This window comes from Gymnoscopelus braueri (assembly GCF_963280865.1).
Source record: "Gymnoscopelus braueri genome assembly, chromosome: 20".
In the NCBI taxonomy this organism is placed as follows: Eukaryota; Metazoa; Chordata; class Actinopteri; order Myctophiformes; family Myctophidae; genus Gymnoscopelus; species Gymnoscopelus braueri.
Genome location: NC_137622.1, coordinates 46,427,273 through 46,446,627, shown reverse-complemented (window position 1 = coordinate 46,446,627; position 19,355 = coordinate 46,427,273). Strand labels below are relative to the sequence as shown.

The window sequence follows — 19,355 nt, the reverse complement described above, 5'->3', positions numbered from 1 at the left end:
GAGACCAGGCAGGAGTGATAAAACAACAGACCCGACAATCACTCCCACAGAGGGTCGAGCCATATCCTGCTGGGACCGGCCAAGAGTTCACACCAGCCCCTGGATGCCCTCGACCCCCCCCCACACACACACACACACACACACACACACACACACCCACGCAGAAACATAGTTTTTGGGTTTCTCTCCCTCTTTTTCTCTTTTCTTCTCTCTCTCTTTTTCTCTTATAAGGGACATATTTGGAAACAATCTTGTTGCCATACAAAGACATTGTTTACGTGACCTATGAACTATGAACAATAAATGAACGAATGTTTAGCCATGTGGTGGAAACACATAAGGGTCGCGGGTTCAGAAACGCCCCCCCCAAATGGCCCGGCGCCAGGATGCCTGACCTCGGTCGACTACAGCATGGTGACATCCTCACCAGATAGGAAATTAACATAGTAATGACTTTTCTGGCACATCAAAGGATTTCGGTGCATAAAACCCTCTAAGAAACCACAATGAATTGCTCAAGCCACAACCGCTCTCGGACGTAGGAGGACCATCCTCTGCTGACCCATTGCGAAAGCTCTCCAACCAAGGAGAGACACACACAGCCGGAGCAGACGCTCCGCAGAGAGGCCGACTCTCCTCACTCGTCTCCGACGGAGACTCACCAACGCTGGGCGCTTCCAGTCCCCAGCTGAAGACCTTCTCTTCCTAACCACATGCACCCGAGCCGTGAAGTGTGCCCGGACCCTAGAAGACTTCCACCGCCATCAATGCCCAGTCCGTCTGCCTTTACACGGACCACCTTGCCTCAAAACTGAACCATTTGCTAAAGAACTTTCGGTCCGACTCTACAGCGTGCCTGTCCATTCTTTCCAGAAACCAAGTGAAGCCAAATACAAGGTGTGTTACCGTTTGATCTGTGCATATTGCCATAAGCGACATTGTTATATGTGTAAACATTTAATATCTAAACTGTAATCATTTGAGTAAACTCAAGTATTACAGTATAGTGTTCCCAATACGTTCCTTCTACTCTCTCTCTATCACTTTTCTTCCTTCCCGTTTTTTTATCTCCTCCATTTCAATGCACACACGACCTGAAAGCTTCTATTTCAGCCCCTCCCCTCTCCTCTTGATATCCAAAGCGTTATACATGTGTGTATCAAAATGTTTAGTAAAATGGGTTTAAGGCTAATAGAGATTTATGACTGAAGCGTCTGGCTATGGACCAGACCTTTCCAGTGATGAACTCCTGCTTGTGAGGAGCAGGGAAATTGTTCGCGGTTGCTCACGGCCGTGATCAACCGGGACAATTTTACTAAAGCCGTAACACATAGTATTTCCACTCTTTCGCTCATGCGAGAGGGTTGAAGTAACTATCCCATTTTTAGGAATCATAACTTTCTAAATTGCTTGTAAACTCTGTAAGCTGAATAAACCCGCTTTATTATAACGTGAAAAGAAGTCTTTTGGTGTCATTTGTCCAACCGGTTATGAGTGTATCTCTTGTTGTTTTATGGCATTTATATTAACCAGTCAAGAACTCACGTTACACAAACGTAACGTAAAGTTTCATATAGCGATACATGTACACAAACCAATGTGTGCCTGTGTTGAGATATGGTAATTGAGTCACAAATTATATTTTATATGATTTGTGAAGTAATTACGTCTTGTGTATGAATGTGCTGGAATATTATCCAACATATTTGTTACAATATAATATAATAATAATAATAATAATGATAATAATGTTAATGATAATGATGATAATGATAATGATAATAATGATAAGTGTAATAATAATAATAATAATAATAATGTTAATAATAATAATGTTAACTAGAAAAAGTGCTCCTCGGAGCACAGGTCTCCGCCAGGTCAGGTATATTATTGTGGTCTCCTGGTGGCGCTATAATAGGCCAATGTGAAAAGGGTGCCATTTCTTCTTAGGCCTTGCACGGCAATCGGACACTGCATTCATGATTTGAGGCATTTTGCTAAAAAATAACAGCGCTATAACAGGCAAATGTTAAAAGGGTAGCATTTGCAGCATTTTGTTCAAAAAGGGCCACTCCTGCAAACTTTAGATGTCAATCTTAGTCAATCAGGATGGAATATGAAAAATCTAACAGATCCGACTTGATCACATGACTATAGAGATCATGTCTTCTGATTTGCGTGAAATTTGGATAAAATCTGAAGGAGTAATATCAAAAAATGTGTTTTATATAAGTCGGCCTCCTGGTGGCGCTATAAAAGGCAGATGTGAAAAATGCAGGGCAAAGGTTTTTCCTTGGCCTGTAGGGAGTGTGCATACAAAGTTTTACACAGATCGGTGCAGTTATAGTTAAAAACACGAATCGGCCTATTATAGCGCCACCATGAGGCTGTTTTGAAAAAAATCGAGTGGCATTTCTTCCTCAGCCTAGTGGGAATATACGTGCAAAATTTCATGGAAATTGCACGCTGTGCTCATGATTTGAGGCATTTTGTTCAAAATGGAGCACACCTGCAAACTTTGGAAGCCATTCTTAGTCAATCAGAATGGAATATGAAAAATCTGAAAGACCCATTTCGTTTAATGACTATAGAGATACTGTGTACCGATTCGCGTGACGTTTGGACCAAATCTGTAGGAGTACAGTAAATAAATGTGTTTTTCAAAAAGCAGCCTCCTGGTGGCGCTATAACAGGCCCATGTGAACATTTTGGGGCAGAGGTTCTGAATTGGCATCCAGGGAGTGTGTGTGCACAGTTTGGGAGCGACCGGGCCAACAGTGCCGGAGATTAGCTGGTGACAGACGGACGGACGGACGGACACACGGACGGACGGACGGACAGGGGGTAAAACATACTCTCTCGCCAGGCCGTAAGACAATAATAATAATAATATTGTTAATGATAAGGATAATGATAATGATAATAATATTACCAGGTATGTGTACATCAGGGCCTCGGGTCACGTAGCAGATGTAAAACTCTGCAGCTTTCAGCAGGTATTTGTGCAGCAGACTGGAGGGAAGACGCATGTCAGCGTTGGACATGATGAGAGGAAGGACGTCACACACTGTAACACACATTACACACTGTAACACACACTACACACTGTAACACACATTACACACTGTAACACACATTACACACTGTGAGGAACACACATTACACACTGTGAGGAACACACACATTACACACTGTGAGGAACACACACATTACACACTGTGAGGAACACACACATTACATATAATAATAATAATAATAATAATAATAATAATAATAATAATAATAATAATAATAACTAGAAAAAGTGCTCCTTGGAGCACAGGTCTCCGCCAGGTCAGGTACGTTATTGTGGCCTCCTGGTGGCGCTATAACAGGCCAATGTGAAAAGGGTGGCATTTCTTCCTCGGCCTAGTGGGAATGTGCGTGTGAAAATTTCACGAAAATCGCAAGCTGCGTTCATGATTTGAGGCATTTTGTTCAAAACGGAGCAATCCTGCAAACTTTGGAAGCCAACCTTAGCCAATGAGGACGGAATATGGGAAATCCGACAGATCCGTGTTGATCACTAGAGATACTGTGTACCGATTTGCATGACTTTTGGATAAAATCTGTAGGAGTAGTATCAAAAAATGGGTTTTGCACAAATCGGCCTCCTGGTGGCGCTATAACAGGCCCATGTGAAAAAGGCAGAGGTTCTGAATTGGCATCCAGGGAGTGTGTGTGCACAGTTTCACAGCGACCGGGCCAACGGTGCCGGAGATTAGCTGCTAACGGACGGACACACACACACACACACACACACACACACACACACACACACACACACACACACACACACACACACACACACACACACACACACACACACACACACACACACACACACACACACACACACACACACACGGTGCAAAACATACTCTCTTGCCATGCCTTTCGGCCTGGCTGAGACAATAATAATAATAATAATAACAGAGAGGACATGATCAATGGAAGTTGATCTAAATACTTTAAAAACGTAAATGAAGTCCACAATCATAACACTAGAGGCAGCTCCACTGATCATGTCCAACCCAGATTTGGCACAAACAAGGGAATGAACTCGTTCTCATGCTATACATCAAACATGTGGAATGCCCTACCAAAAGGAGTAAAGGAGTGTAAAACCCTACTCACTTTCAAGACTGCCCTAAAGATACACCTTCAGGAGGCTGACATTCGAAACTGGCCCCTGTCTAAGTCTTAACCTAACCCTAACCCTAACCCTGTCTAAGTCTTAACCTAACCCTAACCCTGTCTAAGTCTTAACCTAACCCTAACCCTAACCCTGTCTAAGTCTTAACCTAACCCTAACCCTAACCCTGTCTAAGTCTTAACCTAACCCTAACCCTAACCCTGTCTAAGTCTTAACCTACAGTCTAAATACAAAACTAAATCTACAGTTGATTTAGTCGACAAAATGACTCTTAATTTTGGCGGTGCCGTGATGGCGTCATAATGCTTGATTTGTAGAGCGGCTACTGAAAATAGATTGGCTATTTGTGTGAAAACCACACGCAACCAAACATAAAATTACTAGTCTTTATTCTACTGGATCTCTTCTCCACTAGTCTTAGTTCTACTGGATCTCTTCTCCACTAGTCTTTATTCTACTGGATCTCTTCTCCACTAGTCTTTATTCTACTGGATCTCTTCTCCACTAGTCTTTGTTCTACTGGATCTCTTCTCCACTAGTCTTAGTTCTACTGGATCTCTTCTCCACTAGTCTTTATTCTACTGGATCTCTTCTCCACTAGTCTTTATTCTACTGGATCTCTTCTCCACTAGTCTTTATTCTACTGGATCTCTTCTCCACTAGTCTTTATTCTACTGGATCTCTTCTCCACTAGTCTTTATTCAACTGGATCTCTTCTCCACTAGTCTTTATTCAACTGGATCTCTTCTCCACTAGTCTTTATTCTACTGGATCTCTTCTCCACTAGTCTTTGTTCTACTGGATCTCTTCTCCACTAGTCTTAGTTCTACTGGATCTCTTCTCCACTAGTCTTTATTCTACTGGATCTCTTCTCCACTAGTCTTTATTCAACTGGATCTCTTCTCCACTAGTCTTTATTCTACTGGATCTCTTCTCCACTAGTCTTAGTTCTACTGGATCTCTTCTCCTCTAGTCTTAGTTCTACTGGATCTCTTCTCCTCTAGTCTTAGTTCTACTGGATCTCTTCTCCTCTAGTCTTAGTTCTACTGGATCTCTTCTCCTCTAGTCTTAGTTCTACTGGATCTCTTCTCCTCTAGTCTTTATTCTACTGGATCTCTTCTCCACTAGTCTTTATTCAACTGGATCTCTTCTCCACTAGTCTTTATTCTACTGCATCTCTTCTCCACTAGTCTTAGTTCAACTGGATCTCTTCTCCACTAGTCTTTATTCAATTGGATCTCTTCTCCACTAGTCTTTATTCTACTGGATCTCTTCTCCACTAGTCTTTATTCTACTGGATCTCTTCTCCACTAGTCTTTATTCTACTGGATCTCTTCCCCACTAGTCTTTATTCTACTGGATCTCTTCTCCACTAGTCTTTATTCTACTGGATCTCTTCTCCACTAGTCTTTATTCTACTGGATCTCTTCTCCACTAGTCTTTATTCTACTGGATCTCTTCCCCACTAGTCTTTATTCTACTGGATCTCTTCCCCACTAGTCTTTATTCTACTGGATCTCTTCTCCACTAGTCTTTATTCTACTGGATCTCTTCTCCACTAGTCTTTATTCTACTGGATCTCTTCTCCACTAGTCTTTATTCTACTGGATCTCTTCTCCACTAGTCTTTATTCAACTGGATCTCTTCTCCACTAGTCTTTATTCAACTGGATCTCTTCTCCAGTAGTCTTTATTCTACTGGATCTCTTCTCCACTAGTCTTTATTCAACTGGATCTCTTCTCCACTAGTCTTTATTCAACTGGATCTCTTCTCCAGTAGTCTTAGTTCAACTGGATCTCTTCTCCAGTAGTCTTTATTCAACTGGATCTCTTCTCCACTAGTCTTTATTCAACTGGATCTCTTCTCCACTAGTCTTTATTCAACTGGATCTCTTCTCCACTAGTCTTTATTCAACTGGATCTCTTCTCCACTAGTCTTTATTCTACTGGATCTCTTCTCCACTAGTCTTTATTCAACTGGATCTCTTCTCCAGTAGTCTTTATTCTACTGGATCTCTTCTCCACTAGTCTTTATTCTACTGGATCTCTTCTCCACTAGTCTTTATTCTACTGGATCTCTTCTCCACTAGTCTTAGTTCTACTGGATCTCTTCTCCACTAGTCTTTATTCAACTGGATCTCTTCTCCACTAGTCTTTATTCTACTGGATCTCTTCTCCACTAGTCTTTGTTCTACTGGATCTCTTCTCCACTAGTCTTTATTCTACTGGATCTCTTCTCCACTAGTCTTTATTCTACTGGATCTCTTCTCCACTAGTCTTAGTTCTACTGGATCTCTTCTCCACTAGTCTTTATTCTACTGGATCTCTTCTCCACTAGTCTTTATTCTACTGGATCTCTTCTCCACTAGTCTTAGTTCTACTGGATCTCTTCTCCACTAGTCTTAGTTCTACTGGATCTCTTCTCCACTAGTCTTAGTTCTACTGGATCTCTTCTCCACTAGTCTTAGTTCTACTGGATCTCTTCTCCACTAGTCTTAGTTCTACTGGATCTCTTCTCCACTAGTCTTTATTCTACTGGATCTCTTCTCCACTAGTCTTAGTTCTACTGGATCTCTTCTCCACTAGTCTTAGTTCTACTGGATCTCTTCTCCACTAGTCTTTATTCTACTGGATCTCTCCTCCACTAGTCTTAGTTCTACTGGATCTCTTCTCCACTAGTCTTAGTTCTACTGGATCTCTTCTCCACTAGTCTTAGTTCTACTGGATCTCTTCTCCACTAGTCTTAGTTCTACTGGATCTCTTCTCCACTAGTCTTAGTTCTACTGGATCTCTCCTCAACTAGTCTTAGTTCTACTGGATCTCTTCTCCACTAGTCTTAGTTCTACTGGATCTCTTCTCCACTAGTCTTAGTTCTACTGGATCTCTTCTCCAGTAGTCTTTATTCAACTGGATCTCTTCTCCAGTAGTCTTTATTCAACTGGATCTCTTCTCCAGTAGTCTTTATTCTACTGGATCTCTTCTCCACTAGTCTTAGTTCTACTGGATCTCTTCTCCACTAGTCTTAGTTCTACTGGATCTCTTCTCCACTAGTCTTTGTTCTACTGGATCTCTTCTCCACTAGTCTTTATTCTACTGGATCTCTTCTCCACTAGTCTTTATTCTACTGGATCTCTTCTCCACTAGTCTTTATTCTACTGGATCTCTTCTCCACTAGTCTTTATTCTACTGGATCTCTTCTCCACTAGTCTTAGTTCTACTGGATCTCTTCTCCACTAGTCTTAGTTCTACTGGATCTCTTCTCCACTAGTCTTTATTCAACTGGATCTCTTCTCCACTAGTCTTTATTCTACTGGATCTCTTCTCCAGTAGTCTTTATTCTACTGGATCTCTTCTCCACTAGTCTTAGTTCTACTGGATCTCTTCTCCACTAGTCTTTATTCTACTGGATCTCTTCTCCACTAGTCTTTATTCTACTGGATCTCTTCTCCACTAGTCTTTATTCTACTGGATCTCTTCTCCACTAGTCTTAGTTCTACTGGATCTCTTCTCCACTAGTCTTAGTTCTACTGGATCTCTTCTCCACTAGTCTTAGTTCTACTGGATCTCTTCTCCACTAGTCTTTATTCTACTGGATCTCTTCTCCACTAGTCTTAGTTCTACTGGATCTCTTCTCCACTAGTCTTAGTTCTACTGGATCTCTTCTCCACTAGTCTTAGTTCTACTGGATCTCTTCTCCACTAGTCTTAGTTCTACTGGATCTCTTCTCCACTAGTCTTAGTTCTACTGGATCTCTTCTCCACAAGTCTTAGTTCTACTGGATCTCTCCTCCACTAGTCTTAGTTCTACTGGATCTCTTCTCCACTAGTCTTAGTTCTACTGGATCTCTTCTCCACTAGTCTTAGTTCTACTGGATCTCTTCTCCACTAGTCTTAGTTCTACTGGATCTCTTCTCCACTAGTCTTAGTTCTACTGGATCTCTCCTCCACTAGTCTTAGTTCTACTGGATCTCTCCTCCACTAGTCTTAGTTCTACTGGATCTCTTCTCCACTAGTCTTAGTTCTACTGGATCTCTTCTCCACTAGTCTTAGTTCTACTGGATCTCTTCTCCACTAGTCTTAGTTTTACTGGATCTCTTCTCCAGTAGTCTTTATTCTACTGGATCTCTTCTCCACTAGTCTTAGTTCTACTGGATCTCTTCTCCACTAGTATTTATTCTACTGGATCTCTTCTCCACTAGTCTTAGTTCTACTGGATCTCTTCTCCACTAGTCTTAGTTTTACTGGATCTCTTCTCCACTAGTCTTAGTTCTACTGGATCTCTTCTCCACTAGTCTTAGTTCTACTGGATCTCTTCTCCACTAGTCTTAGTTCTACTGGATCTCTTCTCCACTAGTCTTAGTTTTACTGGATCTCTTCTCCAGTAGTCTTTATTCTACTGGATCTCTTCTCCACTAGTCTTAGTTCTACTGGATCTCTTCTCCACTAGTATTTATTCTACTGGATCTCTTCTCCACTAGTCTTAGTTCTACTGGATCTCTTCTCCACTAGTCTTAGTTCTACTGGATCTCTTCTCCACTAGTCTTAGTTTTACTGGATCTCTTCTCCAGTAGTCTTTATTCTACTGGATCTCTTCTCCACTAGTCTTAGTTCTACTGGATCTCTTCTCCACTAGTATTTATTCTACTGGATCTCTTCTCCACTAGTCTTAGTTCTACTGGATCTCTTCTCCACTAGTCTTAGTTCTACTGGATCTCTTCTCCACTAGTCTTAGTTCTACTGGATCTCTTCTCCACTAGTCTTAGTTTTACTGGATCTCTTCTCCAGTAGTCTTTATTCTACTGGATCTCTTCTCCACTAGTCTTAGTTCTACTGGATCTCTTCTCCACTAGTATTTATTCTACTGGATCTCTTCTCCACTATTCTTAGTTCTACTGGATCTCTTCTCCACTAGTCTTAGTTCTACTGGATCTCTTCTCCACTAGTCTTAGTTCTACTGGATCTCTTCTCCACTAGTCTTAGTTTTACTGGATCTCTTCTCCACTAGTCTTAGTTCTACTGGATCTCTTCTCCACTAGTCTTAGTTTTACTGGATCTCTTCTCCTCTAGTCTTAGTTTTACTGGATCTCTTCTCCACTAGTATTTATTCTACTGGATCTCTTCTCCACTAGTATCTATTCTACTGGATCTCTTCTCCACTAGTATTTATTCTACTGGATCTCTTCTCCACTAGTCTTAGTTCTACTGGATCTCTTCTCCACTAGTATTTATTCTACTGGATCTCTTCTCCACTAGTCTTAGTTCTACTGGATCTCTTCTCCACTAGTCTTAGTTCTACTGGATCTCTTCTCCACTAGTCTTAGTTCTACTGGATCTCTTCTCCACTAGTCTTAGTTCTACTGGATCTCTTCTCCACTAGTCCCACCCTAAGATTTTCGTTTTTATTTGTTGACTAAAGGTTCCCACACATTTTTGCCAATGAATTTCCGAAACTTTTTCAAAACTTTTTCCAGAACATTTAAGCAAATTTACAGGCCTATATAACAATCATTCAGCGCAATAATGAGTCTCGAGGGCCCTATTTTCACCGGTGCCATACCTGTTCGCAATACCCGCTACCCATGAATTACGCACAAGGGAGCTGGCACTGTCCCTAAACAGTACGTTACGGCCACTATACCCGCTATTCATTATAATTATTCATTATGCCCACTCCGTTATTTGGCCGTGGGCGTATTGTTGCGCTTTCCCTAAAATTGCTATCTTGCCCACACACACGTTTGGGAAAGCGCATAGCGGATTCTAAAACCACCCGCTGTGCCACATTGGTTTGGTAGAGCCTGCCTGCAATGGACATGTTGGGAGTCGGGCCGATGTGCACAACGGCACAACATTCAGAGGTCTCCCTCTATGCTAATTCTCAACCAATCTCTGTGATTCAAATGTTCCTATAATCAGCAGAAGTGAGAGTGTCAATTGTGTTTAAATAACTAATACCATGTCGTTTGATCTGCGTTTGCTATAACCACCAGACCATTTTGTTTAATTAATCCAGAACACAAGCAGATTCTGTGTATCAAATATACATTTATTATATAAGGCAACGTCGCTCTTCAATGGGCAGAGAAGGAGAGAGAGTAAGATTGCATTGAGGATAATGGCTTGCGCAGTCTTCTCTTAACACGTTGAGAGTGCCAATCACGTCGATCTACGCGAACCTACTTAATTGCGCAGCGTGCCAGTCGCGTAGATTTACGCGAAGTTTTTTTTATTTTTTTTACTCACAGGTTCACATTTCATTGTAGGCCTCGTTCGCCACGACACATTTCATTGTAGCACCACCGTAAACGGAATTATCCATATCCGGAGATTTTCGTTCTCATCCGCCTCCACTCTAAAGCGGAAACGAAATCTCGATTTTCTCGGTTGTTGTTTTTCTCATCGCTGATCGCTGTTTAGCATAAACCGCTGTAGCTTCAAGATGGCGGATCGCAGATCGAAACGGTCTTTGCTGGGCGTCTCACACAGATCCCCTGTGTGTTTACAAACTAACGGATTTAGCGATGTCTGTGGCGACTAAAAAAAATAAAAAAAAACAATAAATCGCTGGCACTGGTGAGTACATTATGATATTAAACTCTGGCGTGGAATGTGTTAAAGGCAATGGCATCTGGCACAGTGATTGGTTTTATTATTGTAACGCCCAAAGCACACCTACAGTATGCATAAGGTAACAGGTAGAACAGGTGTTTTAGGGATAAGGCTGGTGTCCGAAGATAGCAACTTTTGCACGGTAACGCCCCTTGCACCATGCTAAATCCCCAAATAGTGGGTATAGGATCTTCGGCCGAAAATAGAGCTTACTACTATGTATGCCCAAAGACAGGCAGAGTAGCAAAAATAAAGCATAGAATGGTATCATTCCATTCCAAACTAACTGGAAACTAACTCTGCATCACGCTGCAGCACGTTGTGAGCTTGTAGATCTGTTCTTTTTGTCACGTCCGGTATACATTAGGCTGCGATCACGCAGCCCATTCGGCGAAAAACTTCTTATGTTTCGTGTAATGTTTATCCATGTTTTGTAAAATGTTTTCATTTTTCACAAAATCAAAGCCAAAAACAATGCATAGCCAAACAAATCATTTTTCCAGGACCCTTGATACATTTCAGGACCCTTGATTATGTATGTATGTATGTATGTATGTATGTATGTATGTATGTATGTATGTATGTATGTATGTATGTATGTATATGTATGTATGTATGTATGTATGTATGTATGTATGTATGCATGCATGCGCGTGTGTGTGTATTAGGGGTGTGCCGATACACTAATTTCACCAAACGATACGATACGATATTTGGCTCACAACTTCGATACGATTTCGATACGATACGCACTTTTTTTATTATGAAAAATATATGGGGGAGAAAAAAAGCTAATGCAAACAAATAATTCTGTTTTTGCATTATTCAGACATGCGAACTTGTAGCTTTTCAGCTACAATAGCCGTTTTGAATCCAAATAGGGCAATAGTGTGACACCTGACCCGAAAACGATATATTTTTTTCTCAAAACGATACATATCGTCATGAAAACGTATCGCGATATATCGCGGGACGATATATCGGCACACCCCTAGTGTGTATGTATGTATGTGTGTGTGTGTGTGTGCGTGCGTGCATTCACTGACCAAACAGTTTTCTGAAGCAGTTGACAGGAGTGTCCAAGTTTTCTGAGATCTCTGCCTCCAACAACGTCTCTCCTAGATTGACCTGAAAACACATTATACTGATTTATTTACTGTACATTATTATACACAATAATACTACTGTATATACAACACATTATACTGATTTATTTACTGTACATTATTATACACAATAATACTACTGTATATACAACACATTATACTGATTTATTTACTGTACATTATTATACACAATAATACTACTGTATATACAACACATTATACTGATTTATTTACTGTACATTGTTATACACAATAATACTACTGTATATACAACACATTATACTGATTTATTTACTGTACATTGTTATACACAATAATACTACTGTATATACAACACAATGATATCATTACGTCTGCAATGCAAGCTGTGGACAGCTTGTTCAGTAGATGTGTTTGTTTGGTCAAGAAAGCAAAACCAAACATTATTATGTGATTAGAATGAGAAAGGAAACATCTGTGAAATAAACATTTGAATCCATGTTAACACATTGAGTGCCAAGAACGCATATATGCAGGTTTTTTTTTTACATTTTTTTTTATGATATGATATGATTTTTTTGAAGATTTAAACTCCCATCCACTTCCTTGTTAACTTAAAACTTAAAAATTCTGTATCTCGGCTCCTGAGTACTTTTTTTTTCTCAATGAAAAATCTCTGGCATAAAACAGCTAAGAAATCTGAAATAACTCTGGCATTTCAAGTGTTAATAACAATATTTCAATGCAAGATCATCCAATGCTTTTTGTCTTTTTGTATGCAAGTCTTGCACAGGGGTCCACAGGGGTCCACAGGGGTCCACAGGGGTCCACAGGGGACCACAGGGGTCCACAGGGCCACCGAGACTCTGTGACAGCTGTTCATCTCAAAGACACCAGACTTCTTATTTTGAGGTCTTTGAGCTCCACTGTAACGACTTAGTAGTTCCTAGAAACACTGAATACTGAGGTATAAATACTTACTGCAGATTCAGGTATAAATACTCAGGTATAAATACTTACTCCATGCTGGACCACAGACTCAGGGAATCGTTTGAGGAGCAGTAACAACATCTCAGCTTTCTCCAGAGTGTTGAAACATTGTTCTGTGGCTTTGAGGAGCATCTCACACTGGACACGCCCTGGGAGCGTCTCAAACACCCCTGTAAAACAATACACAACACAACTACACATTATCTCACACTATAAAATAATACACAACACAACTACACATTATCTCACACTGTAAAACAATACACAACACAACTACACATCATCTCACACTGTAAAACAATACACAACACAACTACACATCATCTCACACTGTAAAACAATACACAACACAACTACACATCATCTCACACTGTAAAACAATACACAACACAACTACACATCATCTCACACTGTAAAACAATACACAACACAACTACACATCATCTCACACTGTAAAACAATACACAACACAACTACACATCATCTCACACTGGACAACCTGGCCTGTGTTTAGGACTGTATCTGCTGGGGCTGTGAGTCTATGATTTCCCCTCATTTTTATATAAGATCTTTATATTATATATATATATATATACTTATATATATATATAAGTATTTATATTATATATACTTATATATATAAGTATTTATATTATATATATATAACATACTTTGATATAAGAAAAGGGGGTATTTATAACATACATTAATATAAGATCACATGTTTTGGGGGTATTTATAACATATTATAACATACCTTGTAAGAAGGTAGCGTGTTTATCTTGACAGTCTTGGCGCAGAGCAGACGTGATCACACCGATCTCCCTCCACACCACTGGCTGGTCAGGAAAGTTTATAAACCTGAGAGATATGAATGTTTATCATAAAGTATTATTATTATGTTTACATTGTTCTATTTATAATGGATTAAATCTACTCACATGTCATACAGCAGTCTGCCTGCGGGGGCAGTCCTCTCTGCATTCCGTTCAATCATGTACATCTCATACTGAAAAGATACAAATAAATGAACTAAATATAAACCAAATACATACAAACAAATACATACAAAACTATTATACAATATATTCCATAGTTGTCCTCCCCTCTGTGCTGAATTCAATCTTTCCTGTAACAACTTCAGTTTGTGAAACAACTATTTGGTTCATTTCCACATCTTCCTAATAATCAGAAGTGGGAAAAACTGCTCCTAGTGTTTCCAACTGAGAATGGATTTGTTCCAGACAGTTATACAGTCATCTCATCTGTTACTGACGTTAATGCTAGGGATGGCCAACGTTAAGAAATTGGCAACCGGTTAAAACTAACGGCTAATGGCAAACCGTAAAAAAAAAACTAAAAAAACATTCTACTTCATTCCTTCTGACCGCCAGAGGCAGTGTTTTCAACACCTGGATATTCATCGCGCGCTCGCGCATAGGTCGAATATTAATACCAACAAAGTCACTTGTGACCTGTGTACGCGCACGCCACCTATATAGGTGCGGTGCACACAGCGATCATCCTCCTGAAATCTTTTCGTCGAGAATGAGATTCCGAGTTACAGTCAACTCTGGCGGTCATCCGGAATTCGTAGAACCTTAGTTATATGCATAACTCTCGTTCTACTTCACTTCATTTCAGTTCAGCTCATCTTAGTAACTGAAAGTAGTACATAGAGCTCATCTTAGTAACTGAAAGTAGTACATAGAGCTCATCTTAGTAACTGAAAGTAGTACATAGAGCTCATCTTAGTAACTGAAAGTAGTACATAGAGCTCATCTTAGTAACTGAAAGTAGTACATAGAGCTCATCTTAGTAACTGAAAGTAGTACATAGAGCTCATCTTAGTAACTGAAAGTAGTACATAGAGCTCATCTTAGTAACTGAAAGTAGTACATAGAGCTCATCTTAGTAACTGAAAGTAGTACATAGAGCTCATCTTAGTAACTGACAGTAGTACATAGAGCTCATCTTAGTAACTGAAAGTAGTACATAGAGCTCATCTTAGTAACTGAAAGTAGTACATAGAGCTCATCTTAGTAACTGAAAGTAGTACATAGAGCTCATCTTAGTAACTGACAGTAGTACATAGAGCTCATCTTAGTAACTGAAAGTAGTACATAGAGCTCATCTTAGTAACTGAAAGTAGTACATAGAGCTCATCTTAGTAACTGAAAGTAGTACATAGAGCTCATCTTAGTAACTGAAAGTAGTACATAGAGCTCATCTTAGTAACTGAAAGTAGTACATAGAGCTCATCTTAGTAACTGAAAGTAGTACATAGAGCTCATCTTAGTAACTGAAAGTAGTACATAGAGCTCATCTTAGTAACTGAAAGTAGTACATAGAGCTCATCTTAGTAACTGAAAGTAGTACATAGAGCTCATCTTAGTAACTGAAAGTAGTACATAGAGCTCATCTTAGTAACTGAAAGTAGTACATAGAGCTCATCTTAGTAACTGAAAGTAGTACATAGAGCTCATCTTAGTAACTGAAAGTAGTACATAGAGCTCATCTTAGTAACTGAAAGTAGTACATAGAGCTCATCTTAGTAACTGACAGTAGTACATAGAGCTCATCTTAGTAACTGAAAGTAGTACATAGAGCTCATCTTAGTAACTGAAAGTAGTACATAGAGCTCATCTTAGTAACTGAAAGTAGTACATAGAGCTCATCTTAGTAACTGAAAGTAGTACATAGAGCTCATCTTAGTAACTGAAAGTAGTACATAGAGCTCATCTTAGTAACTGAAAGTAGTACATAGAGCTCATCTTAGTAACTGAAAGTAGTACATAGAGCTCATCTTAGTAAATTCAGGGTGGACTCAAACACCTCACACATACAGTATGTATTGGTCTGTATATTGAAGTTGGTAGGTGTTACACCAGATGTTGTTACCTGTATATTGAAGTTGGTAGGTGCTACACCAGATGTTGTTACCTGTATATTGAAGTCGGTAGGTGTTACACCAGCTGTTGTTACCTGTATATTGAAGTCGGTAGGTGTTACACCAGATGTTGTTACCTGTATATTGAAGTCGGTAGGGTAGAGGGTTCTGGCCGTTATGAGCCAGGCCTTGGCGGCGCATGGATCTTCTGACACCAGATCTCTGGCTCGTTTCACCAGGAACTCACAGTCCTTCTGGGCAGACATGATGTCCTCTGGTCCCTGGAGAAGGGATATATGAATATAAAACATGTATTATGACATGCATTAGGTCTTATGTCTCATTCTGTAAGGTTGTTTTCTTCTCTTCAAATGTTTCTTCTTTATTAGGTCAAATATTCTATGAGGAACAATTATAAATTATATTTAAGCAATTTGTTCCATTAATATATGATTTATTTTCTATGCCTTAATGTTGGTTATTAAGTCCTAAAGGGTTAATGAGACATTGTAGGAGCCATGAATTGGTTTATTGTTATTATGACGTCTATGTTTGGTTTATTGTTATTTATATATTTGGTCACTGTGTGTGTGAGTGGATGATTGAGTAACCCTCACCCTGGTTACCTCAAAAGCACCACCTGACCTCCTGCTGAGAACAAAGAGAGAGAGAGAGAGAGAGAGAGAGAGAGAGAGGGGGTGTTTGGGAGACGTACTTTTTGTTGACCGCTTTATACACTTTATTTACTTTGTTTGATCGCTGTGATCACCCTTTGCTATGAGTTTAAGCACCCTTTATCTAAGTTATTTATGTTGCTTTAATAAACCCCTTAAAACGCATTGTTTGGATCCAGCGAATCTTCCTTTTGCTTGTGGCAAAACCTTATGTGCCAGGGCGCACCCTTAGATCATCTGGCCAGGGTCTACTGGACATTTATACGTCTAATTTGGTGACCAAAGGAGGTCGGGCCTTTCCTATAAAGCCTACCAGAGCAACTAAGATGAACCAGATCATTAACCAGTTTTAAATCCCTTTTAAAAACACATTTCTACAGAAAGGCCTTCTTAACTCCCTGAGATAAATGTTGTTTATTATTGTAAATGTAATATATCACTGTTATTTCATTATTGCATTGTTGTTGTTGTTGATTGCTGTTTTGATTGTTCAAGCACTTTGTAACTTTGTTTAAATAAGTGCTATACAAATAAAGTTTTATTATTATTATTATTATTATTATTATTGTGTAGCGCGTCACACAATAGACAATGGACCATCTCATCACCATCTCATCGCCTATTACTTTATTATTATATTATATTACTTTATTATTATTATTTAGTTTAGGTCTCCTGCAGTCACATACACACACATTACTTTATTATTATATTACTTTATTATTATTATTTAGTTTAGGTTTCCTGCAGTCACATACACACATATTACTTTATTATTATATTATATTACTTTATTATTATTATTTAGTTTAGGTCTCCTGCAGTCACATACACACACATTACTTTATTATTATATTACTTTATTATTATTATTTAGTTTAGGTCTCCTGCAGTCACATACACACATATTACTTTATTATTATATTATATTACTTTATTATTATCATTTAGTTTAGGTCTCCTGCAGTCACATACACACATATTACTTTATTATTATATTATATTACTTTATTATTATTATTTAGTTTAGGTCTCCTGCAGTCACATACACACACATTACTTTATTATTATATTACTTTATTATTATTATTTAGTTTAGGTCTCCTGCAGTCACATACACACATATTACTTTATTATTATATTATATTACTTTATTATTATTATTTAGTTTAGGTCTCCTGCAGTCACATACACACATATTACTTTATTATTATATTATATTACTTTATTATTATTATTTAGTTTAGGTCTCCTGCAGTCACATACACACATATTACTTTATTATTATATTATATTACTTTATTATTATTATTTAGTTTAGGTCTCCTGCAGTCACATACACACATATTACTTTATTATTATATTATATTACTTTATTATTATTATTTAGTTTAGGTCTCCTGCAGTCACATACACACATATTACTTTATTATTATATTATATTACTTTATTATTATTATTTAGTTTAGGTCTCCTGCAGTCACATACACACATATTACTTTATTATTATATTATATTACTTTATTATTATTATTTAGTTTAGGTCTCCTGCAGTCACATACACACATATTACTTTATTATTATATTATATTACTTTATTATTATTATTTAGTTTAGGTCTCCTGCAGTCACATACACACACATATTACTTTAAGTGTCTCATCTCTCTCATCCAGAGCAAAGTGTGATCATAACAATAATCAGAGTAAAAATGAACTCTAGTCAATAAATAACAAGGTCAATAAATAAGTCACATAAATAGAATGCAGAGAGAACAATGTAGTGTCTTAAATAAACTAGAGGATAACACTAGCCTTAGATCAAGACTATCGTAGATATGTTTTCGATTTTGACATTGTTATAATATATCTAGTCTTAGCTCCACCCCCCCAGTTTGCCCTGGAATGTCACCAGTAAAGCCCGTATTTCTCCAAACATGTACAAATGATAAATATAAGGTGTTTACCCGCTTGTCCCAAATGTTAACTAGGTGTCCGGAGTGTGTGTGTAATGTATTAGTCCATATGTATCAATAAAGAAGTGTTTTAATCCTGTCTGTGGACGATTCTGTCGGAAGTTCCCAATGGGCACTAGTAACGGGGCGCATCCGGTGAAAGCCGGAACTACACTCAATGTAAACAGGAAGTAAACGAGGGGGGGAATGGCATTCGGCCACAGACAGGATTAAAACACTTCTTTATTGAATAATATGGATTAATACATTATACAAACACTCCGGACACCTAGTTAACATTTAGAAGAAGCGGGTAAACACCTTATATTTATCATTTGTACATGTTTGGAGAAATACGGGCTTTACTGGTGACCTTCCAGGTCATTCTGGGGGGGTGGAGCTAAGACTCTAGTAGAGATAAAAATGTCAAAATCGATAAAATAAATCTACGATAGTGTTGATCTAAGGCTGTGATAACAGGTAAACAATGAACCTACATCAGTCTAAATAACATTTAGTAACTCACTATGTATTTATATTAATGTATTTATATATATATCTGGAACAACAACAGGTTAACCGACAATACTTGAGACAAAGTATAAATACTCCTGGTCAAATGTTACTCAAATACTAGTTAATATTACTCTGTGATATGTATTTATACTTGAATAAATAAATAATAATAATAATAATAATAATAAATACCTCTGAATTGTGGATTCTTCTTGCAGATGAAGATAAATATTAATTATATTTCATACAGTTTATAGACGTCGCTCTGAACTTCCTCCAACCAGAACTATGTATTAAACATGTAATTATGTTTATATAATAGTTATTAAACATGTAATTATGTTTATATAATAGTTATTAAACATGTAATTATGTTTATAATAGTTATTAAACGTGTTTGTTTACAAAAAACATCCAACGTTAAAAACCCTTTTCTAGCGCTTC

General features: G+C 38.4%; 1 protein-coding gene across 5 annotated transcripts in view; it reads right to left on the bottom strand.

The window, feature by feature from the left end:
- ints10 (integrator complex subunit 10) overlaps positions 1 to 19,355 on the bottom strand; it is a 62,317-nt gene extending 42,962 nt beyond the window's left edge. Inside the window, exons 1-8 of one of the 5 annotated variants that reach the window (XM_080416444.1) lie at positions 19,104 to 19,355; positions 16,379 to 16,418; positions 15,905 to 16,041; positions 13,819 to 13,886; positions 13,635 to 13,738; positions 12,908 to 13,047; positions 11,849 to 11,930; positions 2,933 to 3,067 (exon numbers count right to left, since the gene is read on the bottom strand). In XM_080416444.1, coding sequence (XP_080272570.1) covers positions 2,933 to 3,067; positions 11,849 to 11,930; positions 12,908 to 13,047; positions 13,635 to 13,738; positions 13,819 to 13,886; positions 15,905 to 16,033 — 658 coding nt within the window. In that variant the 5' untranslated portion in view covers positions 16,034 to 16,041; positions 16,379 to 16,418; positions 19,104 to 19,355. Of the gene's footprint in view, positions 1 to 2,932; positions 3,068 to 11,848; positions 11,931 to 12,907; positions 13,048 to 13,634; positions 13,739 to 13,818; positions 13,887 to 15,904; positions 16,049 to 16,378; positions 16,419 to 19,103 lie in introns of all 5 variants that reach the window. The other 4 variants (XM_080416448.1, XM_080416446.1, XM_080416447.1 and 1 more) reach the window with 4 other exon arrangements.